This window comes from Papio anubis, chromosome X (genome assembly GCF_008728515.1).
Source record: "Papio anubis isolate 15944 chromosome X, Panubis1.0, whole genome shotgun sequence".
NCBI lineage: Eukaryota > Metazoa > Chordata > Mammalia > Primates > Cercopithecidae > Papio > Papio anubis.
This window is the reverse complement of record NC_044996.1, coordinates 103,923,913-103,948,481: the sequence shown is the minus strand read 5'-3', so window position 1 is coordinate 103,948,481 and position 24,569 is coordinate 103,923,913. Positions and strand designations below refer to the sequence as shown.

General features: G+C 42.4%; 1 protein-coding gene across 4 annotated transcripts in view; it reads right to left on the bottom strand.

Moving 5' to 3' along the window:
* Nucleotides 1-387: 387 nt before the first annotated feature.
* CASK (calcium/calmodulin dependent serine protein kinase) overlaps nucleotides 388-24,569 on the bottom strand; it is a 323,187-nt gene continuing 299,005 nt past the window's right edge. For all 4 annotated transcript variants that reach the window (XM_031661015.1, XM_031661016.1, XM_021932665.2 and 1 more), the window contains 5 exons: nucleotides 20,625-20,705; nucleotides 20,438-20,518; nucleotides 16,768-16,970; nucleotides 9,665-9,748; nucleotides 388-5,996 (listed from right to left, as the gene is read on the bottom strand). In XM_031661015.1, coding sequence (XP_031516875.1) covers nucleotides 5,820-5,996; nucleotides 9,665-9,748; nucleotides 16,768-16,970; nucleotides 20,438-20,518; nucleotides 20,625-20,705 — 626 coding nt within the window. In that variant the 3' untranslated portion in view covers nucleotides 388-5,819. The remainder of the gene's footprint in view (nucleotides 5,997-9,664; nucleotides 9,749-16,767; nucleotides 16,971-20,437; nucleotides 20,519-20,624; nucleotides 20,706-24,569) is intronic.

Genomic DNA, 24,569 nt, shown 5'->3' with positions numbered 1-24,569 from the left:
ATTTCTAGGAGATGTCACAACTTAGACTTTTTCTTTTTTCTTTCTTTCTTTTTTTTTTTTTTAAAGATGAAGTTATTTTAAGCCTGCATCCAAATGCAAGCAACTGAGCTGGAACTGCTTGCAGGATGCCGTCTGTTAACAGCCATGGCTGAAGACTGAAACCTGCAGGATGGGCACCAGGAGCCTGGGTTGTGCTCCTTTACAGGGGCGGGAGCTGTCCCTCTGCAACACCCCTACCCCACCCCAACCATTGCGGGAAGGTGTCTGAGGCCTAACCGTGTGGATGAACTCTGCAGGGGCCTTTAGAAATCAGGCCATCCCTCTTCTTTTAACGCTCTGTTGTTTGTCCCCAAGCTGTTTGACCTGCAATCTGAGGAGACAACTGCCTTTTCATGTTTTATACATTTTATTCATACATTTCTCCAACTTTGAAATGACAAAAGCCCAATTCTATGGTTTCCCATTACACAGCATCCTACAGGTATGTATATTCTACAAGGAATACTATGGAGTTTCTCTTCTTCCCCTGTCACACAAGATAACTGATTAGGGTTTCATCAATTTGTACTGTGCCGGCAGCGCACCAGCATTCTGGTTGTTCCGGCGACAGGGCAAAGGAATCAGGATGGGAGGGCGTGTGCTAAGGCATGTTAATAGATACACACAGAGAGAAAGAAAAGCAGGACATTTACAAAGAATCCAAACCTTTCCAATCCCTTCAGCTCCTGGGTGTTGAGGGACACCTCCTGCACAAACGCTCTTGCAAGCTAAGGCTCTGCTGTACCCTGCAAATACTTACAATTGGATACGGTGAAATATACAACAACCATTAACATCTCTCTCTTTTTATCACTGAGACAATACTTCAACACCTTTTATAAAAAGGCAATAATACATACAGAAAAAAGAACACGTTGGCAAAACTTTATGCAAAACCACCCCAGAACTGAGTTTGAATGGGGACGCGCCTACACTGCAATTAAACACGATACTCAGGTCTCAGCACGTGAGGGTTGTGTGGCCTTCACATCAGTCACGCTGCCTGCTGCACCCGGCAGCCGCCTACCTGCCTGCACAGATGACATTCCGGGAAACAGCTAAGACTGGAAATCAATTCCCCCAATTCTTGGTCTCTTCCAAATAAAAAAAAAATAGGGGGAGCCACTCATTGTGGAGGAATGCCTATTTCTGTTCCCAAGGACAACTCCTGCTACAGAGGCTGTACTTCCTCCGGGTCCAGAGAGGGTCACCCCAAGCCTCTGTCAGTAAGAACACTGGCGTGTTCTCTCAGTCACACACCAGAGAGAATGGAGCTAACACATAAATAGTAGCTAAATTTTGACTTTCTGAGCGTGCACAGAGATTGAGCTGTGCTTGGGGCCAGAAAGGAGGTCTTCTGTGTGGTGACAAACGTCTCTTTCCATTTTCTTTTGCTCAGTCCATTTGCACAGGTTCAAGGGAGTTGATGGAGGGTCAGATGAGAGGTGGTGGGAGCTCAGGATTTTCTATCCCCACAAAGAGCTAAGACTTGGGAGTGCTGGCCCCAGAGATGGTGTGGCCCTCTTTCTACTTCTGTTTCTGTGGGCTCTGTCTGCCCACCTGCTGCACAAAGCAAGGCAGGGGAAAAACCAGATGGGAACATGGTGGGGAATATCCTCTTCTTTTCCCTTTTCTCCCACTTCCTGGATGTATGTGACAGTTAAACTTCACCCACTAAGCTGGAAAATCCGGGACTCCCCATAGCTCCAAGTTTAAGGCAAACTGATGTGTGTGTGCACAGGCAAAGCCAATCAAGCCACGAGCTTGGAGGAGAGTCCTGTATCCAGATATTCCAAACAGAGAGGGAACTCTTATTTCTAAAGGAGTTAGAAAAGGAAAGGCTCTGGCAAATGAAATGATCTGTGATTAAAGCTTGTAGCCTTTCTGTAAGCTGCAGTGAGAAGGAAAGCATCTTTTAATAGAAGAATTTGAGGCGCAGAGCAAGAGAGCCACACTCAGGGGCCTTTAACCTCTTACAGGCTGTAATCGCTCTCAGTATTGTAAGCCCTAGTCAAGAGGATGGAATGAGGAGGCTGTGTTCAGTTCTGAGAAAACAAGAAACACACACGAGTTTGATAATAGGAAGCAAGAAGGAGGAGGGATGAGGACGACAAGGAGCTTGGTTTTGGAATGCCGATTCCAAGGTGCCTTCTCTTTCCAAAGAGACAGCGTGGGAGGCATTTCTATTAAGAATTTGTTAATCAAGCAGTTTTCTTGGTAGCTTTAGCAACACAGATTCTCTTTGCCCCGAGTTAAGAAACTGGCCTGAAATTTAAAAAAAAAAAAAAGGACATGACATCAGTGGGGGACAAAAGAGAGCTGGCTTTGGGTTGCCTTGTTTTTCAGGGGCAGTTTCCAGGGTGGGAATCTTCCTGGAGAGTGGTTCAATTGACTAAACTTTTTCAAGAAACAAACTTGAAGCCTTAATGAAGAGACAAATATAAGTGATTTAAAAACAAAAGAACTCTGCAGCGATGAGATCAAAGGCTGTAAAAAGATAATAGTAGCTGCAGCCCAGGCCTGCCTGGAGCACAGAGGAAGGCTTGGCCCACTGGCTGGCTCTAGCAGCCTAAGAAGGAATTGGATGGGGAACAGGAACACCTCCTGCATTTCTCCTGCAGTGGGGGACTTTGCGACATCTTCAGATATTCAGCCACCAATAGGATGGGCTGGGACGATGCCTTCTGAATGCAAATAGCAAGAAGTAGGTCAACCATTTCTTTTACTCTCTGAGCAAATATTTTAAATCATCTCACCTGACAAGAGATACATTTAATTGCATTTAAAAAGGCTACAATGTTATCTTGACACTGGGAAACTTCCAGATGAATTAAATTGAGTGACATTTCCCTTTTTAGCGTTAAAATGGGATATGCTGCATGTGCAAAGTAATTACTGTCTTGTGATTGGAAAATCAGGACATTTCATCTTTTTAACAAAGAATTCAACATATAAAAACACTCCCTTTCTTGCTGTGGGGAATGGAGTTGGGTGGGGGAGAGAACCTTCAAAATAGGGCTCTCCAGTACTTCAACTGACCACTAATAAGATTTAGTGCTCTAATCATTCGTTCTGGTCTTTAAAAGGAGCGGGGGAGGTTCTGCTGATGGAATGGAAGCAGTAAAGAAGCTTTTAGCAATTTTCTCTGATTGCTTAGTGGACAATTGTAAGGTAGCAGTAGCAGCAGCAGCAATGTACTGAAATTACTCTGAATTCAGAAATTTAAGTATATGCAGCTAGGTCATAAAGACACTGCTTTAGAGAAGACATGTATTAGTGGAATGGAACAGATAACCTCTTTGAGAAGTCAATGAGTTCTGCATGCAGGGATTTCACCATCGGAATGATGGCAAGAATGATGCCTGCCTGGGTGCTTCTCAGAGGATGTATAAAGCCACTGAGGAAGAGTGCTACAGTGCCTGTGAATTCTGGGGCCACAGACATTTAAGTTGGCATTGCTTTTCTCCTCCTCTGCTTAATCCACCTTTATAAACATGGCAGATGGCTTAAGACAGGCATCGTCAGCATCTCTGGAGATGTGGGCTCAAAGGGCAAGTGGGGGCGTGGGGGTTTCCACTAGAGGGAGGGAAGTTTCTGTTTCCCTTGTGTTAGTTGTAGTTGTCTTTGTGCTTCACCAGAAAAGAGGTAGAGTGGGCACCTTCACACTAAGAGCCCAAACTGTGGTCAGTACCATACCAGGAATGACTGTCTGGCCGTGGCATCTATCAGATTTGAATCAGTCCTAACACAGCCCTAACTAACTCTTTGAAGGTTTCTCTCTCAATCTAGCGTGAGACCACTGTTGAGCTTGTCTCTGGTTTGGTGGCTTGGTCACCCCACTGTGGGGCCCAAACAGAAGTAGTTCACTCAATACCTTGTTAGTAAGTCGCAGACTCATCTGGTCACTGACAAAGAACAACATCAGAAAAAAAAAATCGTCATCATTTCATAATAGGCAGTGGGGGCGGAGGCGGGTAGGGTGCTGACAACGTAAAAGAAGTATACTAATTCCTTCTCTGTTTGGTCCTTTAAGAGGAGCTGTTCGGCTCAGAAAACACCCTGCACATCCTGCCAAGGCACAAAGTGACAAGGCCATCTAACCTACAAGAAGCAAAAAACGATGGTATGTTTTCAAGGATCACAGGTTAATATAAGTACTTCACACCCTCACACGCTAATGAAAACCATTCTACTGACCTCTGGCAAAGAGTCTGAGAACCCCAGCCCAAATCTCCTGTATTGGAAGAACGTGACTTCATGGAAGGGTTATGAGATGGTTAATGTCTCTAAAGCAACAAGGACAGATGATTCCCCTGTGCCAAGGGAAACAGCAAGAGGAAGAAGAGACCACAGGTGGCCTCCAGTACACCCGTGGCCCTTGGGCTCATGGCTCTGTGCGAGTCAGACGTGGTCCAGCTGTGCTCTGGCAGGCTCCTTTGTCGCTCTGCCAACTGATACTCACTCCTGGGCCTTCAAAGGTTCGATGAGCATCTAACAAATTATACAATTGAAAAGATTATCAGCTTGGAAGCCTGAACAAATCTATAATGAAATGAAGGACCCAAAGGCATTTTAATTATTGAACACATAAAAGGAAGTATATTTAAAAAAAATTGGTCAAACTGTCCTGTTATCATTTTAAAGGAATTTACAGGGCTGTTATAGATTATTCTTTTGGAATATTTCAGTTTATAGCAAATGCCTAAACTGGTTTCTTCATTGCACAGTATTTTCTCTTAAAATGGGTGCTTTAAAACAATTACATACAGATTAAAAATCCTCATTTCTTTGCTTAATTAAAACGTTAATACTCTTAGACAACACAGATCTGAAATGGTGAAACCAGCAATTCCCCCCCACCTTACAACAAATTAAATTGAGACAAAATTACAAACACATTTCACTACATGATTATTATTAATAAAAATCAGTTTCTTTTTTTTTTTTTATAAAGTTGCCCAAAATGCAAGGGATGTGCATAGGTTTACAACTTAGTCATAATAGCATTTTATTCTTATTCCCCTGGGTGTGCCCCATGAACGGAATGTAGAATGTACTTTGCTGTAGATTACAGATTGTTTTGTCCAACACAGACACACCGACAGCATAAACGCTCGCGACTGTCCACATGCATTAAGAGTCAAGACCCAACTTCAAATCTCTAAAAGGTTTACAGGGTGCTTCAAAGAGACAGTATCACATTATCTGGATGTTACATAAAGGACTTAAAAAAAAATACTATTCTAAAAAAAAAAAAAAAAAGAGAAAAAAGGCCTTTAAAAATTTATGACTGTTTTGTAATCACTACACTAATTATTTCAAATAAATAAAGGAAAGAAAGATATTCCAATCCATAAAATCAGACTCTAAAAAGAATGTAGTGTTCCACCCCCAGTCAAGGTAAGAGAATCATTGTTTATTATTATTAAAATAGATTATAGAAAGCAGCATCTATTTTGTGCAGTTTTTAGGGGCCTTGGAAATAAAAAGCTATGATTTCCAAAAATATAACATTCCAAAGGATTGAATAATACATACATTTAAAGATACATTTTATTAAAGTTTAGGAGAACTGATTAAAAAAGATACTGTCTCTTTAAATTAGTGTGTAATTGTTTTTCTCCTCCTATCTATTCGGACATGACAATAATTATAAATGTAGGTCACACTACAACTAGGTAGTCTCTAGGGACCATGACCTGCTGACACAAGGCCGATAACAAAGAGGCTTTTCCACGTATGAGGTGCTCCCAGTTATGCTCAGATATCTGGGGAGAGGCCTAATAGACCCAGGAGACAGGGACCCACTGTGGGGCTGTGCACACGAGCTCAACAGCTTCCTCCAGATGTCTGATTGTCTCATCAATTTCATTGTTGATAATTGTGAGATCGAAGTAGTGTGCATATGTTCTCTGTAAGATGTCAGACTCCTTCTGCAGACGCTGAAGAGATTCATCCTAAATGGTGATGAGATGGAGGTAGGGGTGGGCATGAGAGGAGGAAAAGCAAACAGAAGAGAGAAATCAGTTGGATTCATTTTCTTTTCACATTTTTGTTCATCCCAGTGTCAGAAACAGTCAAGGCCAGACCCTGACATGCCGTATTCCAGCATGAGGCCAAGTCCGCTCCATGACAGAGGAGACAGTGATTGCTCAACATGCAACAGAGGGTCCATGACAAAGCAGACGAACCAGAGAAAACAGACACTCTTCAGGAAACACGCCACCCCCACTCAGGCCTAGCTATGCCTGTCCCCAGAGTCAGGCTTGGCAGGGCCATGCCAGGTGTGGGTTAGAGTGGCTATGGTGGCCCAAACAGGCCCACAGGAAGCCCCCCGCCCTAGCCTCAAGCCACTCTCCCAATTGGGAGAGGGAGGTGGTGGCAAGGCCCGAGCTCTTTGCCCCCCTCCCCTTGGTCCTCCACACTCACTGGAGCCAGGCCTCAGGGCCCAGCTGGGTTTGCACCAGCAAGTCCCTGCCCTTGGATGACAAATTAAGTTGTATTTTTTCCTCTTGTACTTAAAGGTGCCACCGTTCCAGGAATTCAATGGCATATAATGGCCCTCACTCAATAGCAGCTGATGCCAGAGGCAAAAGCTCTTTGAGTGTTACAAATAATGGCCGGAATAAGGCTGTTTCCCCAACAAACAGCACCTGGCATCTGATGAATCCCCCCAAAGTGGTCTGCATTAGAAATGGCTGGACAAATGTCACTGTTCACAGGTCCTCGTATCTCTTATGAAAAAAACCAAAGGAAGAGAAGCTGCTGAACTCTAGAGAGGTTTGCTGCAACAAAGGATGTTCCCTAAGCTGCAGCTTGCCACAGATTTTAAGAACTCTCGCAAGAGGGATCCAACAGGAGGAGGGAGTTTAGGTCCCAGCTTTGTCACGCAAGTGTAGCTTCCGCTACAGAGTGGCAGTTCTTTCAAGACAGGGGTCTCTTAAGAGCCACCAGAAAGAAGTCTGCCTCTATATCTTCATGAGTCAAATTTGTCATGCTGAACTCCCAAAGGGCAAGTTCAACCTTGACACTAGGGAACTTTGTGAGTCAAATTAACCACCCCCTACCTGCCAAACACTAGGTGGGTGAGCTCTTGGGCTGAGTCTTAAATATACATAGAGATAATGAAATACCTCTTTATTTGATGAGTGGCTCTGTCTCCAGCTATAAACTTGTCTTGTGTGCCCTGTAATTGCTGTGCCCCAGCATTAGGCATAGTGCCTTACACATAGTAAGTGCTTAATAAATGCTGTCAAAAGAACAAGCACTTGTCTGACTAGTGCCAGTCATTATAGGGTTTTACACGTATTAAATCTAAAATCAAGAGACTGAGCAATTCTTCCCAGAAATGGGGGCCCCAGGTGACAGAGAAAGATCTCCAGAGAAAATAAAAGATGCAGTATCTTTTTTTTTTTTTTTTTTTTGAGACAGAGTCTGGCTCTGTTGCCCAGGCTGGAGTGCAGTGGCCGGATCTCAGCTCACTGCAAGCCCCGCCTCCCGGGTTCACGCCATTCTCCTGCCTCAGCCTCCCGAGTAGCTGGGAGTACAGGTGCCCGCCACCTCGCCCGGCTAATTTTTTTTGTATTTTAGTAGAGACGGGGTTTCACCGTGTTAGCCAGGATGGTCTCGATCTCCTGACCTCGTGATCCGCCTGTCTCGGCCTCCCAAAGTGCTGGGATTACAGGCTTGAGCCACCGCGCCTGGCCAAGATGCAGTATCTTCAAGGACCTAGGAGCCGTAGTGCCCAATACTGGCTTAGGGCCCCTCCCCTCCTCTTCTCTAAGGCCCCTCTGTTATTGGCAAGAGACCTTTCCTGGTGAGGCTGCTGGGAGGTCCAGGCAAGCCTCAGCTCTCTGGGTACAGCTCTCAAGAAAGGGGACTAGAAGTAAGATAAATAGACTTGCTTGATTCTGTCCTGGCCCTGCAGTGGGCATGCACAGACACCACAGCAGACGGGAACTCAATCTTTTCTCTCAGGGCGCTCTGAACCAAGAATGTCCTACCTGTTTTGTCCTCTTTTACAGGCATTTCAAAGCAGGACAGGGCATGCTTTGACTGAGAGTGTTAAGTACTACAGTGTAGCTAAGACCCCAGTTAATCATCACCTTCTAGTTCTGCTTGCACTTAAAAAGCATAGTATTTTCACTGTGGCTTTACTTAATAACCAACACAATGTGAAAAAAAAAAAAAAAAAAAAAACCAAAAAACCCGCCATTTTAGCAAACGTGCATTCACCCAAAGACAGGAGTGCTTCCTACCAGGATGAAAAGGAACAATTCCTACAACATCACTGTCTGGCACACGGGATTCTATTTGAATATGTAGTCCTGAGCTTCAGAAACCACTAGCAGAGTTTATGACTTGCTCAGCAAGCTGGGCTGATGAAAATATTCAAGAAAATGTATGGCTGAAAGTATCACATTTTTAATGTGGGTCTCTTTACAGAAAAATAAAGCTCCCTCTTAAGAATCTTTTAAGATGAAGCTATATTTGTCAGTCTCTTCCTCGACAACAGCTTGTCTGTGTGCTTGACTCACACGTGAGCAGGGTTTAACTCAGTGAAAACAAAATGCCTTTATTCTAACAGCAAAAGCAAGGATTTGTGGGAACAAAGTGTCTACATTCTAAATCTATTAAAAGAAACAAGGCTGTATTTCACTACCTCCTAGCTGGTACTTACAGGCAATTTTCTGCACCATTTTGGCAGCTATGGAAAATTAGTAAAAGGGCAGGAAAACAGGCAAAACAAAAACAAAAGCAAAGATGATGATTCAAGAAAAATACATGGCAACTTAAGGATAAAAGCTAACCACAATGTGGAGTTTCAAACATGCTTGTGTATTAAAAAAGATGGGAAAGTAGAATTTTACAAAGGAATATACCTCTTGCAGATGAAATGACAAAAACGACGGAAAATATGAGTAACACAGGTAAATCAAAATCCTGAATCTTCCTTAAAGGTACACAAAGGGAAAATTTCCAAGCCTTGATTTAACTAGATTTTAAGCTTGGGTGAGTTTAGGTCAGTGTTGACTGAACAGAGTCGAATCCTCTGATGATTTCTAGAACCTGTGAAAGCAACTGTCTTCAGGATAACTTTGTATAAGAGTCTCCCCTTAACTAAGGAACCTACAGCAGATAGGCACTGCTACACTTAGCAGACACATGGTAACTACCCTTTGAATCTGCTCAGCAATGGAAAACCTTCTAAAAGTCGGCAGCCAACTCTCATGAGTACCACGTCTGTGGCAGTTTCTGACTTGAGCTGGCTTGACAGTGGACAGAGCTGATTTCTAGGTCTGGTAGTCTCCAGGGGCCTGGAGAGAAATTCCACAAAGGTTCCACTCCACGGGCCGCACAATCCGTAACTGGGTAGGGAGTAGGCTGGCAGCCCTGGAGGTTGTGAGACACCTGGGATGCCTTGGTCCTGGTGGGAGCGAGGGGGTTTGTCCTCAGATTTTAGAAGTCAACTTACTGATAAGGCTGTCCCATGTAGCATTCTACTCCACATCCCATTTCATCAGAGCAGCCTTGCTGCAAATGTAGGTTGACACGCTTCTGACTGTGCTGGGGACTAAGGCTTGATCCTTACGGCTTATTTGGGGAAAAACAGATTGATTCTTACCTCATTTAAACCTGGAGTAATAGTTGGTGCAGCAATGAAAACAACAAAAGGAGCAAACTCTGCAGTTCTCAGGACCTTCAGTGCCTGTGTTAAGAAAAAAAAAAAAAGAAAAATCCCGACTTAAAAGAAGAAATAACTAATGTAACTTTCAAATGAGTCTATAAAAATTTTTATACAACTGAAAATTTCAAGCCCTTGCCTCAAATTTTTGGCAAGGTATTATTAAATTTACCAACTTTATACATAACTTATATTGCTTTTTTTCTAAAGGATGGACAATCGCCATCAGACAATAAAAGTTGGCAAACTGGACATTTTTCTTATGACTCATGAATCAATCTCTTTTTCTTCATAAAAGTTAACACTGATTATGTTGGTTAATGTCCATTTAAACCTGGCTATTAGTTGTAGCCTGAATTTTAATCCACAGGAAATGCATTTAAGGAGAGACTTGGACCTGCAGGCTGGTTTTGCCACTAATCTGGAGGCCACTCCCTCACATTTCAAATTTCAAATCGCTAGCCAAGGACTGCTAGCAAATCTGTCCACTGTAACTGTGCGTTGCTCTGCTGAAAAGCCCCCAGGACTCCTGGGGAAGGGGGAAGCTTGCCCAGGGCTGGAGTTAGGAGCCCTAGACTTTGTGTCTTAGTCCTGTCGCTAAAGACACTGTGTGGCTGTGGGCAATGTGTAGGCCCATGAGAAATCGCTGCATTCAAGAGAGAAGGGTCTCTGAGATCCCTTTCAGTTCCCTTCCAAGGCACTGAAAACCTCTAACTGCAAGCTACTAGTTTGGATAGATATACTGCAACGCTGCAATCAGACGCTGCGGGAGTTAATTCTGCTAAGGGATTACTGTTTCAGCTCCTCCCCAGGAGGATATGATTATCTTGGACGTTACAAACTCCCTTCCAAGGAACAAAACCCAACACATACAGATACCCAATTCACAAGTGACTGACATGTGATTAATTCATATGCGCTGGGGTAAATATCTTGCTGTCATTTACACAAGAACTTAACTATCCTGCTCCCCACATATTTTGCTTTCTAAATGGTCTTTAAATTTGCTTGCTTCGTGCTATTCCTATTGCTCCATCTTTTGCCCGGCTTATTGTCATAGTAATCAGACTGGTTGCCCTGCCTCTGGTTTTGCTGCTTTCCAATCGACACTCTACCCTGCTACTGGAATGATCTTTCTGAAATTCAAAACCCATGGCTCTCCTGCTCAGAATTCAACAGTTCCCTCTTGGCCTCAGGATAAAATGTATACTCCTCAGCATGAATGTCACCTCTCTCCCTCATAAACATGCCTGTGCTTAACCTCTTCAGCCTTTCTCTCTGCCCCTTTGCCTCCATGGGCCAGCCATCCTGAACTACTTTCAGTTCCAGAAAGGGCCAGACTCTCTTCTGGCTTTCCGGCCTTTTGACTTACTACTCCCTCTGCCTGGACCTCCCATCCTCTCTTCCCCTTCCCCACTCGCCCTTTTGCTTGGCTGAGTAATCCTTCAGAACTCAGCACTGATGCTCTTTTCTCTGGGAAGTCCTTTGTGGGCTCTGAGACCCTCCCATGTGCTCCTGAAGTACCCATCACATGGGAAACCCAAGACCCCACGGACTAGCGGGTACCCTCCTTCAGGGCAGGGACTGTGTCTTCTTCAGCTGTCTCACTCATGGCCAATATGGTACCCAGCATAAACTGCCCTTATAAAAAAATTAAAATGTAAAAATAGTAGATATAATTTGCACAGAATTTATCTTGTCTTTTAAGGCAGGTTCATCTACAGAGCACTCTACTCTCTTGGCCGAAGGGACTCTCTTAGCCTCTTCGTGTATATAGGCATGTAAGAGACAAATTTGACATGAAAGCTTCTTTCTTTTTTTAGTGCAAGGTTGACTTTCACTAGGATTGATTATATTTCTGAATTTTAGTCACACAGCATTTTCTTGTGGGTTGAGGGAGACTGGTACATTGTATTTATCCATCAAAGTTCTTTAATTCTTAAAGTCCTAGGCTCTGATTCCTCTGGTAAGAAAGCTCTTTAAGCTTGCATATATGTTAATTTTTGAAAGAGGTAACTGGCAATTTCTTTGCCAATCCTTTTATGACTGAAGATTTTAGCAAGGAACAAACATTATGATGAAGTCCATATATAGGTCAAGCAAGCTAACAGGGATCTTCACTTAGAAATATCCTTTATGTCAGTATTATCTTAGGCCTTTTTTCCTTCCTTCCTATACTCATAGATCAGGTGAATACAGGGTCAGGTGAGACAAGGTTTTCTCATCACCCCTACTCCTGGTCACACACATATACCCATCCCATAGCCTGCTTCTGGGCAACTGAGATGGGAAAGAACCCTATTTGCTTCTATCTCCAAAGCTACTCTGAGTTCTAGATGGAAGTCCACCCAGCCTGGATGCTGAACAGAACTCACGGATGAAGTAGAGAATGACACCCTGGGCATGAAATGGTTTTTTTCTCCACTCAGTGGCCCAGCCTGCCAGGTACCCAATCCTTCTCATGGTTTCCATTCCAGCTATCACATTACAACAGCAGAAAACAAACTGTTTGGAACATTAGTTTAGCTTTCTGCAGACTGCCCATCTCTGCACTGCATTCATGTCCTTGGTCTATATCCATAGACTGCACTTACTGCATAAAACCATCAATGGCGGCCATGTTCCTCACATTGCCAGATGCCTCTCATGTCTACGAATCAGGTTATATTCCTTGATTTCCTTTTTTTTGCCCTGGTTGTCAGGAAGTTCAGAGCCAAATTTAGTATTTATCACAGTAACTAAAGTAGCCCTGTGGTTAGCATATTTGCTCTCTCCTCCTTTTTGTGGCTTTTTCTATTCCTGTACTTTATTATTGTACTTTCAAAAATTCTAAGATGCCTCAAATCCTGATTGAGATTTTCCTGTCTAGTCAGCCTTGTATTTTCAGCAGACTCACCACACATTTCCTCACTTGTTCTTGAAGGTCTTTGTGCCATACTCTGCACTACTTATGGGTCTCAAGTGAGTGCCACTTTTGGTGCTGTGGCAGCCTGACTGAGGTTCAGAGTTACTTCAGGGACAGGAAATGGAATTGCTCACAAGGATTCCCCTCTCCCAGGCAGTTAACAGGTGACTTAAAGATGAACTCTAAGCCCTCTTCCTTTCTGACTCAGGATGAGGCACAAATTTTTTAATGTTCATGGGCAAATATTTCTCTCTGAATCTCTCTGGGATTCGGAGAGAGAGACAGGGACAGAGAGAGAGAGACAGAGAGGGAAAGAGAGGAAGAGAGAGAAAGAGGGAGGGAGAGAGAGAGAGAGAGAGAGAGAGAGACAGAGAGAGACAGAGAGAGAGTATGAGTGTGTGTGTGTGAAAGAGAGAGAGAGAGAGGAGAAACAGGGACAGATATGGACAGGGAGAGAAAGAGCATGCTCTAGAAGGATCACTGAAAGCATGCTAGATTCAGATAGTCAAAATAACATTAATATTTGTGGAGATAAATTGATTCTATGGCTTGGCTATGGCCAATAATTAATCTCAGGTTATTATCTTCAAGGAATAGAAACTCATTTGACCCAAGTGTATAAGATGCAGATATCTATTCTGGTTTGCAAGCTTAAAAGGCACATAGGGGCACGCATCTGAGTCATTTGGTACAAAAATCTAAGGGTTTAGGAAGAGTGCAGTGACCCCGGAACCCATCTCAAGAGAGCTAACTGATTTCACAAAATAGTCTCTGGTTCAGAACCTGGCTCTTGTTTTAAAGTATGGATTCCTAACAAGACTGTACGCTACCTCTTGATGATGACCTCTTCCTCTGTGGGCAAAAGCAAAACTACAAATATTCTGCTATTATTAACTTTTTCATGCTACAAATGGATACATCAGAATAAAGTTAAAATCTAAAACCATCACATTAAGCTCTGATTACACAATGGGGCTATGACAGTTTCAGCTTTAGAGGCACAGATTATTTTCTGAGCCATAGCTTTATTTTCATGAGAAATAAATTCTGCAGTTTTTCTTAGGTTTGACTGAATTACAGATTTTTCTGAACATTAAAAAAGAAAAGGAGGCTTTAAATTGTACTACTATGGATAAGGTGAACCATCTTAAGGATTCCCAGGGTTACCTCTTCTAGGGTAGTACAGTGAAAGGAAGTGGGGATTTATTGTAAAAGAATAAAAATTTAAAAATCAACATAGTTCAACTTCACACCTCACTTTCAATTGACTGTAAAGCCTTAATCGAGTCACAAGTATGCTAAGCCTTGGTTTCTCCATCTACAAAAGTAGATACTGATCTCCAGCTCATAGGGTTACAAGGATAAGGTAAGGAGTCATAATGCCTGGCGAAATATATAGCACTTTAAGAACATAATCTATTACTATTTCATGAAAAGCCAGGTTATTAATTTCTTTCTAGTTTAATGTCTTTACCATCATCCTCTAGCTTTAAAGTTGGACCACAACATCTTATCATATAGTGTTATTAGACGTGCTCAATTGGGCCTCAGTTGTCTGAAATAAGATGGCATACAGTATTAGACCGGCACTAAAAGAGTTGGACACGTGTTAGGTGGTTTTCCTATGGTCCACATGTAGTTTGGCAGAAGTGAGAGGATTTAAAAAAATGCCACAAGGCCCTTCTGTTATGGACAGTTTTGGATGTACAATGAGGAAGGAATTTCATCCTCACCATCTTGTCTTCTGAATTGTATTCTTAGCTCCTGACCCTCTGCTTGGCATATAAGTGCTTAATACAAGTTTGTTGGATTGAACTGTCTGTGAGATACAGTAGAGGGGTCATCAAAGAAGCTGGAGTGGGAAAGGGGGGTGGAGAAAAATGTCCTAAGGAGAGAGCCTCCCTGGAGCAATGAGGCTCTGCCTGAAAGCAAGTTGTTCATGGTCACAGGCATCCTGAAGGCAGGATGAAGACCTTGCCCAGCCGAGGAGAGACTGGGCTGAGGGCAGAGAAGCCCAAGAGTGAAGCCCAGGCGGCGCAGATTGCGGGCATCCTCAGCTGTACTGTGGTATGCAGCGGTCATTGTGAGACCAGGACTGGCATGAGGCTGGCCTGGGCAGCAGGGCCTGGGACGAGTGTAGTCAACCAGACCAACGGGAGGGGCAGGACCTGGGCAATCCCTATCCCCAGGGCCGCTGGCCCAAAGAGGCTCAGGCAGCCAGGATGCCTATGGCCGGCCCTCGGGGCTAAGTGGATCTGAGAGATCACAGTTCTGAGATGCAGGGACCCAGGAAGCAGGAGAGAAGAGTGCAGGTGAGCTCATCCAGCACTCAGGGGAGCAGAGGAGAGTGCCCAGCCGGGGTGAGGAGGTGCTTTGGGGCCAAGTGCAATGGGTAAAAGTAACTGCTGTGGGTGTCCTGAGGAGGCTGAGAGAAGTGTCTCCCACTCAGCAGTGCAGAGCAATGCATGGCTGTGCAAGGGCAAGGAGACAGGGAGAGCTGGACGCTACGGGTGGAGCAGCAGCAGCAGCGGCAGCAGCAGCAGTGGCGGTGGTGGCGGCAGCAGCGGAGGCAGGTAAGGCAGAAAGCCCTCGAAAGTGGACTTAGGTAATGCAGAGGGAGTCTGAGGAGCCCTGCAGCCAGCATACTGCTAGAGACATTACTACCAGCAGAAAACGACGTTCAGGTGAAGACCAGTGTGGAACCCAAGGAGAGGATGTCGAAGACCAGGACCAGGATTGAGACTTTGCCTCTAGCCACCCCTGGCCAGAAGATTTTTCCAATCCCTAGTAAGGAGGGATTAGCAGTTAAACAAAAATCAATCTGTGGTACACATCATATATTTAGTTCTATATAGGTCCAAGTTAATTGTTAAGTAAATGGCAGTGTTCACCCTACTGCTGCTTTCCTCCCTAGCCCCTTAAACAGATCCTTTTGTGGTTTCCAAAGTTCCAAGTTCAAGAACGCCATCAGGTGTTATAAACGGAAATGGGTGAACCCACTGGCCAAAAATTAGGATCCTGGAGCCCAGAAACTGAGCTGTGAGGTCCCACGTCACACAGACTCTGGCTATACAGGTTCTGTCCTTGCTTTAGGGATGATTAGGGGACCAAGTCTCATACAGTGGTCCTTGAACAGGGATTCGTCCTGCCTAGGATAGCCAGGTAAGCCTCCTGATGAAACACAGCCTGCTTGAGGGAAGCTGGTCTACTATTTCAGCAGGTAGCATACTGGTTCTATTTCTAAGTGTTAAAAGAGATTTGGTACAGGTCAGTCCGAGAAATGGCAACTCGGAGTCACATGGGCACCCACAAGCCTCTCCTGTAACCCACCTTGATGTCTACAACTCCCAAATCCTTCCTACTGTGCTTTACCTCCCATGTCTACTTGGTTTGAACTCAGAGATGAAAAAACAGCTTGTCAGCATTTTTGATGTAAAGCCTTCAGCTTTCTCTTTTCCAAGTTTAATAATTCCTATTGCAAGACATATCTAGAAACCATTTCGTCATCTCTGTGTCTGGCTCTCTTTTGAGTCCTCTTCCAAGTCTTTATCCCTCTCCTACTTTTCGCTCAGGGTCAGGCATTGTGCTCAGGTAAGGAAATGGCAGAGGCTGAGAGACACCATGGGTTTCCATCCCTGCTGTCTTTGACATCTGGGCTCACTCATGCTTGCTTTCATAAAGCTAGTGCTGTGTTTTAGACCCAGGCCCCAGGATCAGTTTCTCACTGGAGATGAACATAATGTGCAGGCAGAGGCTCTGATGGTCCAGCATGAGCTGTACCCAGAGAGGGAAGGTGGCTGTTGTGATAACAAAGTGCCAGAGCCTCATCCTGAGGTCAGATGATTGTAGGATTTCTGGCAGGCGTAGACCCAATCAGGAACCTTATTGAGCTTCTGCATATAATAAACCTCTTAAGAGAATAATGTCTGCTTCTTAAATACCTGGTGTGTGCACTGAGTCCAACGATTAGTCAGCTGGCATTCTAGACTGTGAACCCCCAATGCCTCCATTATTGACACTTTTCCGTAGTTTATGAAATTATGTGACCTGTGACTTTCTGATGGTATTTTTGATTTCAGAATCTGTGCTTATTGGCATGCAGGCAGGATGTCAGACATTCGGGGAGGCTGGGCATTACCTGAGGCTCCACGTCCAGTATTGCAATCAGCCCCTGCTCGTGGATCTTCCGGATGGTCTCCAGTTTTGTCCCATACATTGCATCCTCGTGGCTGCCGTACTCCAAGTACTCGTTATTAGAGATGTCTTGCATCATTTGGTCATGAGATACAAAGTAATAATTCTTTCCATTTTCTTCATCTTTCTTTGGAGGTCTGGTTGTGTCTGCAAAGCCGCATGGCACAAGAGGTTTAAAAGGCGGAGCTGATGAGCTTACTACGCTCCCAACAGATTTACTCAAACCCAGTCTCTTCCTAAAAGCTGTGGATTCTTTAGCATATATCTCATATCCCCTGTTCTCACCCCCAGTGGCTTTGCAGAACTAAATTCTAGAAACCATATTTATCTGTGTACATCACACCACAGTAGCCAGTCAGTTGTCTGGTTTGGTGAATCTTTCAGTGTTCAGGTGAGATGTATTTTATCCCTTCATGAATCACCACAGGAGGAAGACATGAAATGGCCCAAGATGAATATAACTCACTGTGTGCCTTACTGCAGTTGAGTCTTGTGTAGAAGGAAAACAGGAGAATAAAAAAATGGAAAACCGCATATGGTTAAATTTAAATAAGCCAAAATTAAATAAAATTCAAATTTTAGTTTCTCAGTCTCACTAGCGGCATTTCAAGGATTCAATAACCACGTGTGGTTAATGGCCACTGTACTGGACTGCGCAGACATCAAGTACTGTCATTGTCACAGAAAGTTCTATAGAAAAGTGATGGTCTATAACATCTTGCAAAAGGAGAATGTTAGGATACAGCAAAAGGCACATTACACTGAAAACACAATGACTGTGGCCAGACATAGCCATAATTTTTATGGAAGACGTCAATCAGGAGGTGACAAACTGGCTTATGGGCCAAATATGGCCTACTGTCTTTTATTTATTTTTTTTTACTTTGGAGACAGAGTCCCACTCTGTAGCCCAGGCTGGAGTACAGTGGCGCGATCTCAGCTCACTGCAACTTCCGCCTCTTGGGTTCAAGAGATTCTTGTGCCCTCAGCCTCCTGAGTAGCTGGGATTATAGGCATGTACCACTATGCCCAGCTATTTTTTGTATTTTCAATAGAGATGGGGTTTCACCATGTTGGCCAGACTGGTCTCAAACTCCTGACCTCAGGTGATCTGCCTGCCTCAGTCTCCCAAAGTGCTGGGATTACAGGTGTGAGCCACTGCACCCGGCCACCTACTGTCTGTTTTTGTAAACAAAGTTTTATTGGAACACAGCCATGTGCTTTTGTTTACATATTGTCTATGGTTGTTTTCATGAGATAACAGCAGAGCTAAGTGCTTGTGACAGACTGTATGGCCTTAAAGCCTCAAATGTGCACTATTTGGTCCTTTACAGAAAAGGTTTGCCCACCCCTCACCTGAGTGAGTGTAACTGAAGTATACGCCAATAAGCTCTAGTTCTGTGGATACTAATAGGACCAGTATCCTGCAAAACACACTTTAGGAAATGTTTTTCTAGATGAGCTAGGGACACTGGTTTTAATATTCTCTCTCTCTCTCCCTACCCCCCTTTCTCTTCTCCCTTCCTTCCCCTTTTTTCCCTCTCTCTCCCAATTTCCTCGCTTCCTTCTTTCCTTGAGAAAGAACAAATTTGTGCTACTCTCTCCTGTGTACATGAGCCTAAACTAATGGGGAATTCCCCCTTTCCTGCTAGCCTGTTAGAACATCAAGTGCTTGTGGTCATCAAAATGTGGACATTTTAAGAGAAGCCCTTTCTCTTAAAAGCTGAAGAACCGGCATTACTATTTATTTATTGAGACAGGGTCTCACTCTGCTGCCCAGGTTGGAGTGCAGTGGCAAGATCTCAGTTCACTGCAACTTCCATCTCCCGGGTTCAAGTGATTCTCATGCCTGAGCCACGCTAGTAGCTGGGACTACAGGTGCATGCCACCATGCCTGGCTAACTTTTGTATTTTTAGTAGAGATACGGTTTCACCACGTTGGCCAGGCTGGTCTCAAACTCCTGGCCTCATGTGATCCACCCATCTCGGCCTCCCAAAGTGCTGGGATTATAGGCGTGCGCCACTGCGCCCGGCAAAGAACTGACATAACATATTGATGTTGTACTATCTTTAGTCGTCTTAGTAGTTAGATACATGTTACATACACATACGGGGTCAAATATTTCAAAGACTAGTCATGATTGATGTCATCAAAGGTAAGTTTTAAAACCAAACTAGTTAACTGGCCATTTAATAACATGGAAGTTCAATTGTTACGTGGTTAAGAAGAAGCTAAATGTTAGGTAAGCTTGCTGTACTCATGATCTAGACATAAGGAGATTTAAAAGAACACTTCAAAGTGTTTTACTAGAAAACCCCAGTAGTGCCAAATGAGGCACTATTGGATAAATTTCTTGTGTAAATCAGACAGGGTTTTGGGATGAAGGTTGTCTCATGAAGCCTCCTGGCTCTCTCAGGTGTACAGATAACTGTAAGTGGCGGTGACATTGCTTCAGGAAGGCATGTGAAGGCCCTATAGAATGGAGCCAATCTTCACATTTTCTCCTGTTGCTCTTAAAAAATCATTCTCCTTTAGCTCTTCCAACCCTGAACTGCTAGAAAGCTTCTGGGATGCAAATTTTATTTTATTTCATTTTTTTGAGACAGAGTTTCACTCTTGTTGCCTAGGCTGGAGTGCAATGGTGCGATCTTGGCTCATCACAACCTCCACCTCTGGTTTAAGCGATTCTCCTGCCTCAGCCTCCTGAGTAGCTGGGATTACAGGCATGCACCACCATGCCTAGCTAATTTTGTATTTTTAGTAGAGATGGGGTTTTTCCATGTTGGTCAGGCTGGTCTCAAACTCCCGACCTCAGGTGATTCGCCCACCTCAGCCTCCCAAAGTGCTGGGATTACAGGCATGAGCCACCGCGCCTTGCCTAAAATTTTAAACTTTAGAATAATGATGATAATAATGAAACGATAGTGGTAGATAGCTTCTACTCATCCATCATCTGCTAAGCGCTTCATACACATGATCTCAAATCCCCTCTGCAATCCTGGAATTACTTCATTTTACAATTGAGAAAATGAAGAGGGCAAGAGGTTAAGAATAAGATACAGAAAATAAAGGAGAATTAAAAATCTTACAGATTTGAAAATCTTTATGGAAACAACTGTTAGCATATTGATTGGGTTTAAAAAGTGATAAGAAATCAACAATTTAAATATTAATTAAGGGAAAAATTGTCATATCAGAAACTTTACAACTATGAAAACTTATTTTTCAGAAGAATAATTTGTCTAGGTAATGCGTATGACATGTTGTTAGAAAAATTGTTACAAACAGAATGGATGAACCTAAATTTATTTAAAACACACACACACACACACACACACACACTCTATACACATATCTGTACTAAGACAAGCCTAGAAGGGTATACAGCAGAGAAGCCTAGAAGGGTATACAACAAAATATTTATAGCATTTATTATAGGGAAAGAGGGGTTGGGATTATTGTTAACTCATTTTCCTCCTTGTTCTTTTTTTGATTTTACGAATTTCCTACAATGAACAGTTATACCTCATGTAATCAGAAAAAAATACACACATTATAGAGTTAAAAAAGTGATAGGAAAAATATAATGAAAAGAGATTGAGACATTGCTTACGTGGAATAGGGTACGCAAACCGGTCTGGGTGCTTTGTGATGAGAGTGTTTTTTATGTGTCTTCTCCCAACACCATGTGCGCCTATGTCATTTAGGAAAAAAGAATGTTAAAATTGACAACTCTTAATAATGTTCACAAAATGTTTTGAAAGAGAGAATAAGCAACCCACTTATACAATCAAACTTACCTAACAAGACTAGTGTTTTCCTTTTGAATGCTGGCAGTTTTACTACTTCTTCATATGTGACAAGATCTAATTGATCAAACACTAAAACGCAAAGATTTAGAAGAAAGGTGAATTTGTGGAATGACTATTTCATGTACATAAATTATAATTTTACTGCAAAACTACAGTTATATTAAAACCATGTCTTAAAAATATGAATCTAACTTATGATATATGGCTTATATGTAATTTAAGTCATATAGCATCTAGGGAGAAATTTTCATTTTTAAGCCCATGAAAATGCACTTTAGAATTAGGGGCATCCAAAGATGCTGAACACATGCATTAAAATGTCCAAATCTAAAAGATGTTACATATCTTTTCATGCAGTATCCAACAAATTATATGAATTCATTCGAAACCACATGCTGTTCATATTTTTCCAATTCTAAGAAGTCAGTAATACTAAAAAGAAAAAGTCTACAGACAGTGACCAACATGAATATAGCATGAATGCAACTCAAGTTAACCAGGAGAGGGGCCAGCTAGAACATTTCTAAAGATGGATGAGAAATGCATGGGCAGCTGGTCTTTAACTTCATGGTTCTTTCTTTCAACAGAGTTGATGAAGGTGGCATGCTAGATTCTAAGGCAAGTTCTGTAACTATTTCATAAGCTTATCAATGAGCATCTCACAAGCTTTCCTGTAACCCAGATATCCATTCAATGGAGAGTCTTGAATATGTAAGGAGAGTTACATGCTTTCCTGGGCCTGAAAACTTGTCAACCATTACATGGGCAGTCTGCGTGTGGTGGATCAGGATGGAAAGAATCATGAAGCAGAGTCTGAGCTCCGAAACCTTTGCAAAAGTGGAGTTCTCTAATCACTACAGACTGAGGAGAAATATTTTAACAAATATTTTCTGAAACCTGCCTCTTAACACTATCATAAAAGCAATCTCAAGCAATGTACGAAACTTTCCTGAGCAGATGCCCATTCCTGTTGAAATTCAACGTGGTCCAATTCTCACACACATTTGGAAATTCTCACAAAGGGCTAAAATTGTATGTCTGTGTTTCCTGTAATTTTTGTATGGTCATACCCAAATGCTGTCAGTTACATACTGACATTTCTTTTTTTAAAGAATGTGGAATAAACCCTGGATTTTAGAGGGGTTAAAATAAATTCAGTAAAATCGATTCAATGATGTAATAAAGGAATTTGGGCTGCTTTATTTATTTATTTATTTATTTTTGAGATGGACTCTCGCTCTGCCACCCAGGCTGGAGTGCAGTGGTGCGATCTCGGCTTACTGCAACCTCTGCCTCCCAGGTTCAAGCGATTCTCCTGCCTCAGCTTCCCGGGTTACAGGCACCCGCCATTATGCCCAGCCAATTTTTGTATTTTTGTAGAGACGGGGTTTCACCATGTTGGCCAGGCTGGTCTTGAACTCCTGACCTCAGGTGATTCGCTGGTCTTGGCCTCCCGAAGTGTTGGGATTACAGGTGTGAACCATCGCACCCGGCCGAAATCTGCGCTACTTTAGCCAATCATTCATTAAGAGAACCTTCTACTCCTTAAAACAATATGGCCAAATGATTGTGAATATCACCTTAATTCTTAACATTAGTGATTTGCCCAATCACTTAAAATGCAAAACAAGATACTTGGGAATAGAATAGATCAGAAACAAACAAACAAAAAGCACCATTATCACAATATATAAAGAAATACAATATATTAAAATAGAGGTTAGTGTATATTAATGGGTATTTGCGCATTTGTTTTCTTTTGATAACTTGATTTATAAAGGTTGATTGAAAGTCTTTAAAGCATATCCTCTAGCAATAGCTAAAAAGCCAGAAATGTTTTCTGTGTTCAGAATGGCAGACTCACAAAATTAAAATGAACATGAGGCCCTCTGTGGTAGGGCTAGTTAGTTATACTGCAGTAGTAATGGAGTGATGAGAGTTGCAAAAATAAAAGCAGGAGTGCTGATGGCATTATTTTTTAGACCTATTGCCCTCTGAGTGATATTTCCATCAAGAAAAAGTATGCTTACGAAAGAAGTGCATTGACAAGCAGATATGTTTTAATATATTTTAATAAAAATAAGCAAGCATCTCACGAAAGAGCAAGATGATGATGACGACACAAGCTTTCTCAATGGTATATACACACACCTATCCCTCTATAGAGCCCTAACTCTAATCCCACGAAATTAAGACTTGTCATTTTTTAAAAAAAACACATAAGAATGAGTTAGATGTCAACAATCAAAACCACAAACAGGTATGTTATGAAAATGAAATGAAACAGATATGTTAAACATCAATATCTTAACCATAAAGGAGCAGCATGAAGAGGTTACTCTGGTCTAAATGAAATTGCCACACGGTCATAGGGTTGAGAAACAATAAAAAAAGGGTATTTTAAAATAAGAGATACAAAGAATATTAGGAAAGCACTTAAAGAATGAACTTTTAAAGGTTTTAAGTTGCTTGCTGATTAAAAAAAAGGACTTAAAAGAAAATCATCAAAAACACAGAGGCATAGTCATTCAACAGGTTACTTACATGCACAGAGGCCATTGGGAGTGAGACAGCATGAAAAATGTACAGGGGTCATTGAAATATGGCTTTTCATATATTAGTAAAATAAAAGTATAATATGTACAAAATAAACTTTATCATGCAATATTCTAAACACAAGGCAAATAAATCACATTAAGAAACAAACTCATTTAATAGAAATTCAACAATAACCTTATATAAAAGCCAGTGGATTTTATATACTAGCATAGACATTTTATCGAGAATAGTTACAAGAAAACCTCTTCAGAGAGTGTAGACATGGAAGCCTTTTGCTTTTCACTTTGTACTGTCCTGTACCATGTGTAATTTCTAACCATGTGTGCCTATTATTTTTATTATTATTATTATTGAGACAGGGTCTCACTCCTTCACCCAGGTTGGAGTGCAGTGGTGGGATCTTGGCTCACTGCAGCCTCTGCCTCCCGGGTTCAAGTGATTCTCCTGCCTCAGCCTCCCAAGTAGCTGGGATTACAGGCATGCACCACCATACCCAGCTAAGTTTTGTATTTTTAGTAGAGATGGGGTTTTGCCATGTTGGCCAGGCTGGTCTCGAACTCCTGGCCTCAAGTGATCTGCCCACCTTGGCCTCCCAAAGTGCTGGGATTACGCATGAGCCACTGCGCACAGCCTATTATTATTTTTAATGCCAACAGGGCAGTGAGTGAGATTATGGGTCACTTTTCGTTTCCTTTAGAGTTGCTTGTATTCCAGAAAAAAAAAGAATAGCTTTTAAAGTCAATAGTACTAACTTGTGGTATTAAGCATAATTTCAACACACCTATGAATGGTACTGTAGAAATCCCCTATGTTCAAATATGTGTATGTAAACATTTCGGGGCTCTAACATTTAAGAACACAAATTAATGAAAACTTCCTAAATTTTTAAAAAGTTTACATTAGTAACTTGATCTAAAATGACTTTTGGAAGTCCTGGGGGCTGAGGAATCTCAATGCCTCTAGAGTTCAGTTGTTCTAGCCACACTACAATGCTTTTTGCACCAAGTATACATGGCTAGAAACCTTTTATGTGTTACAGAAAATGTATTTGCTGTAAAAGCTACACACACCATAATCAAATCTATTCCCAAGGATTCAGAAATACTGTCTGGCACAGTTTGCTCATATTACCCTGATTTCCTGCTAAACTACTTAACATTCCAGACACTTCTTTTAAGTATTTATGTAACTACTTTCCAGGTTGAATTTTTTCCATAAAAAAGTCATTAACGTTGAATCCTTGTCTCAGTTGGAAATGCTATCAAGATCTTCAAATACTATAAAGACCTCCAATTCAAAAGAGCATTGCACACTGGTAGCATTGGGTTAAGAAGTAGATACTTGAATGCCCGCAGGGGTCAGGTAGCTAATGTG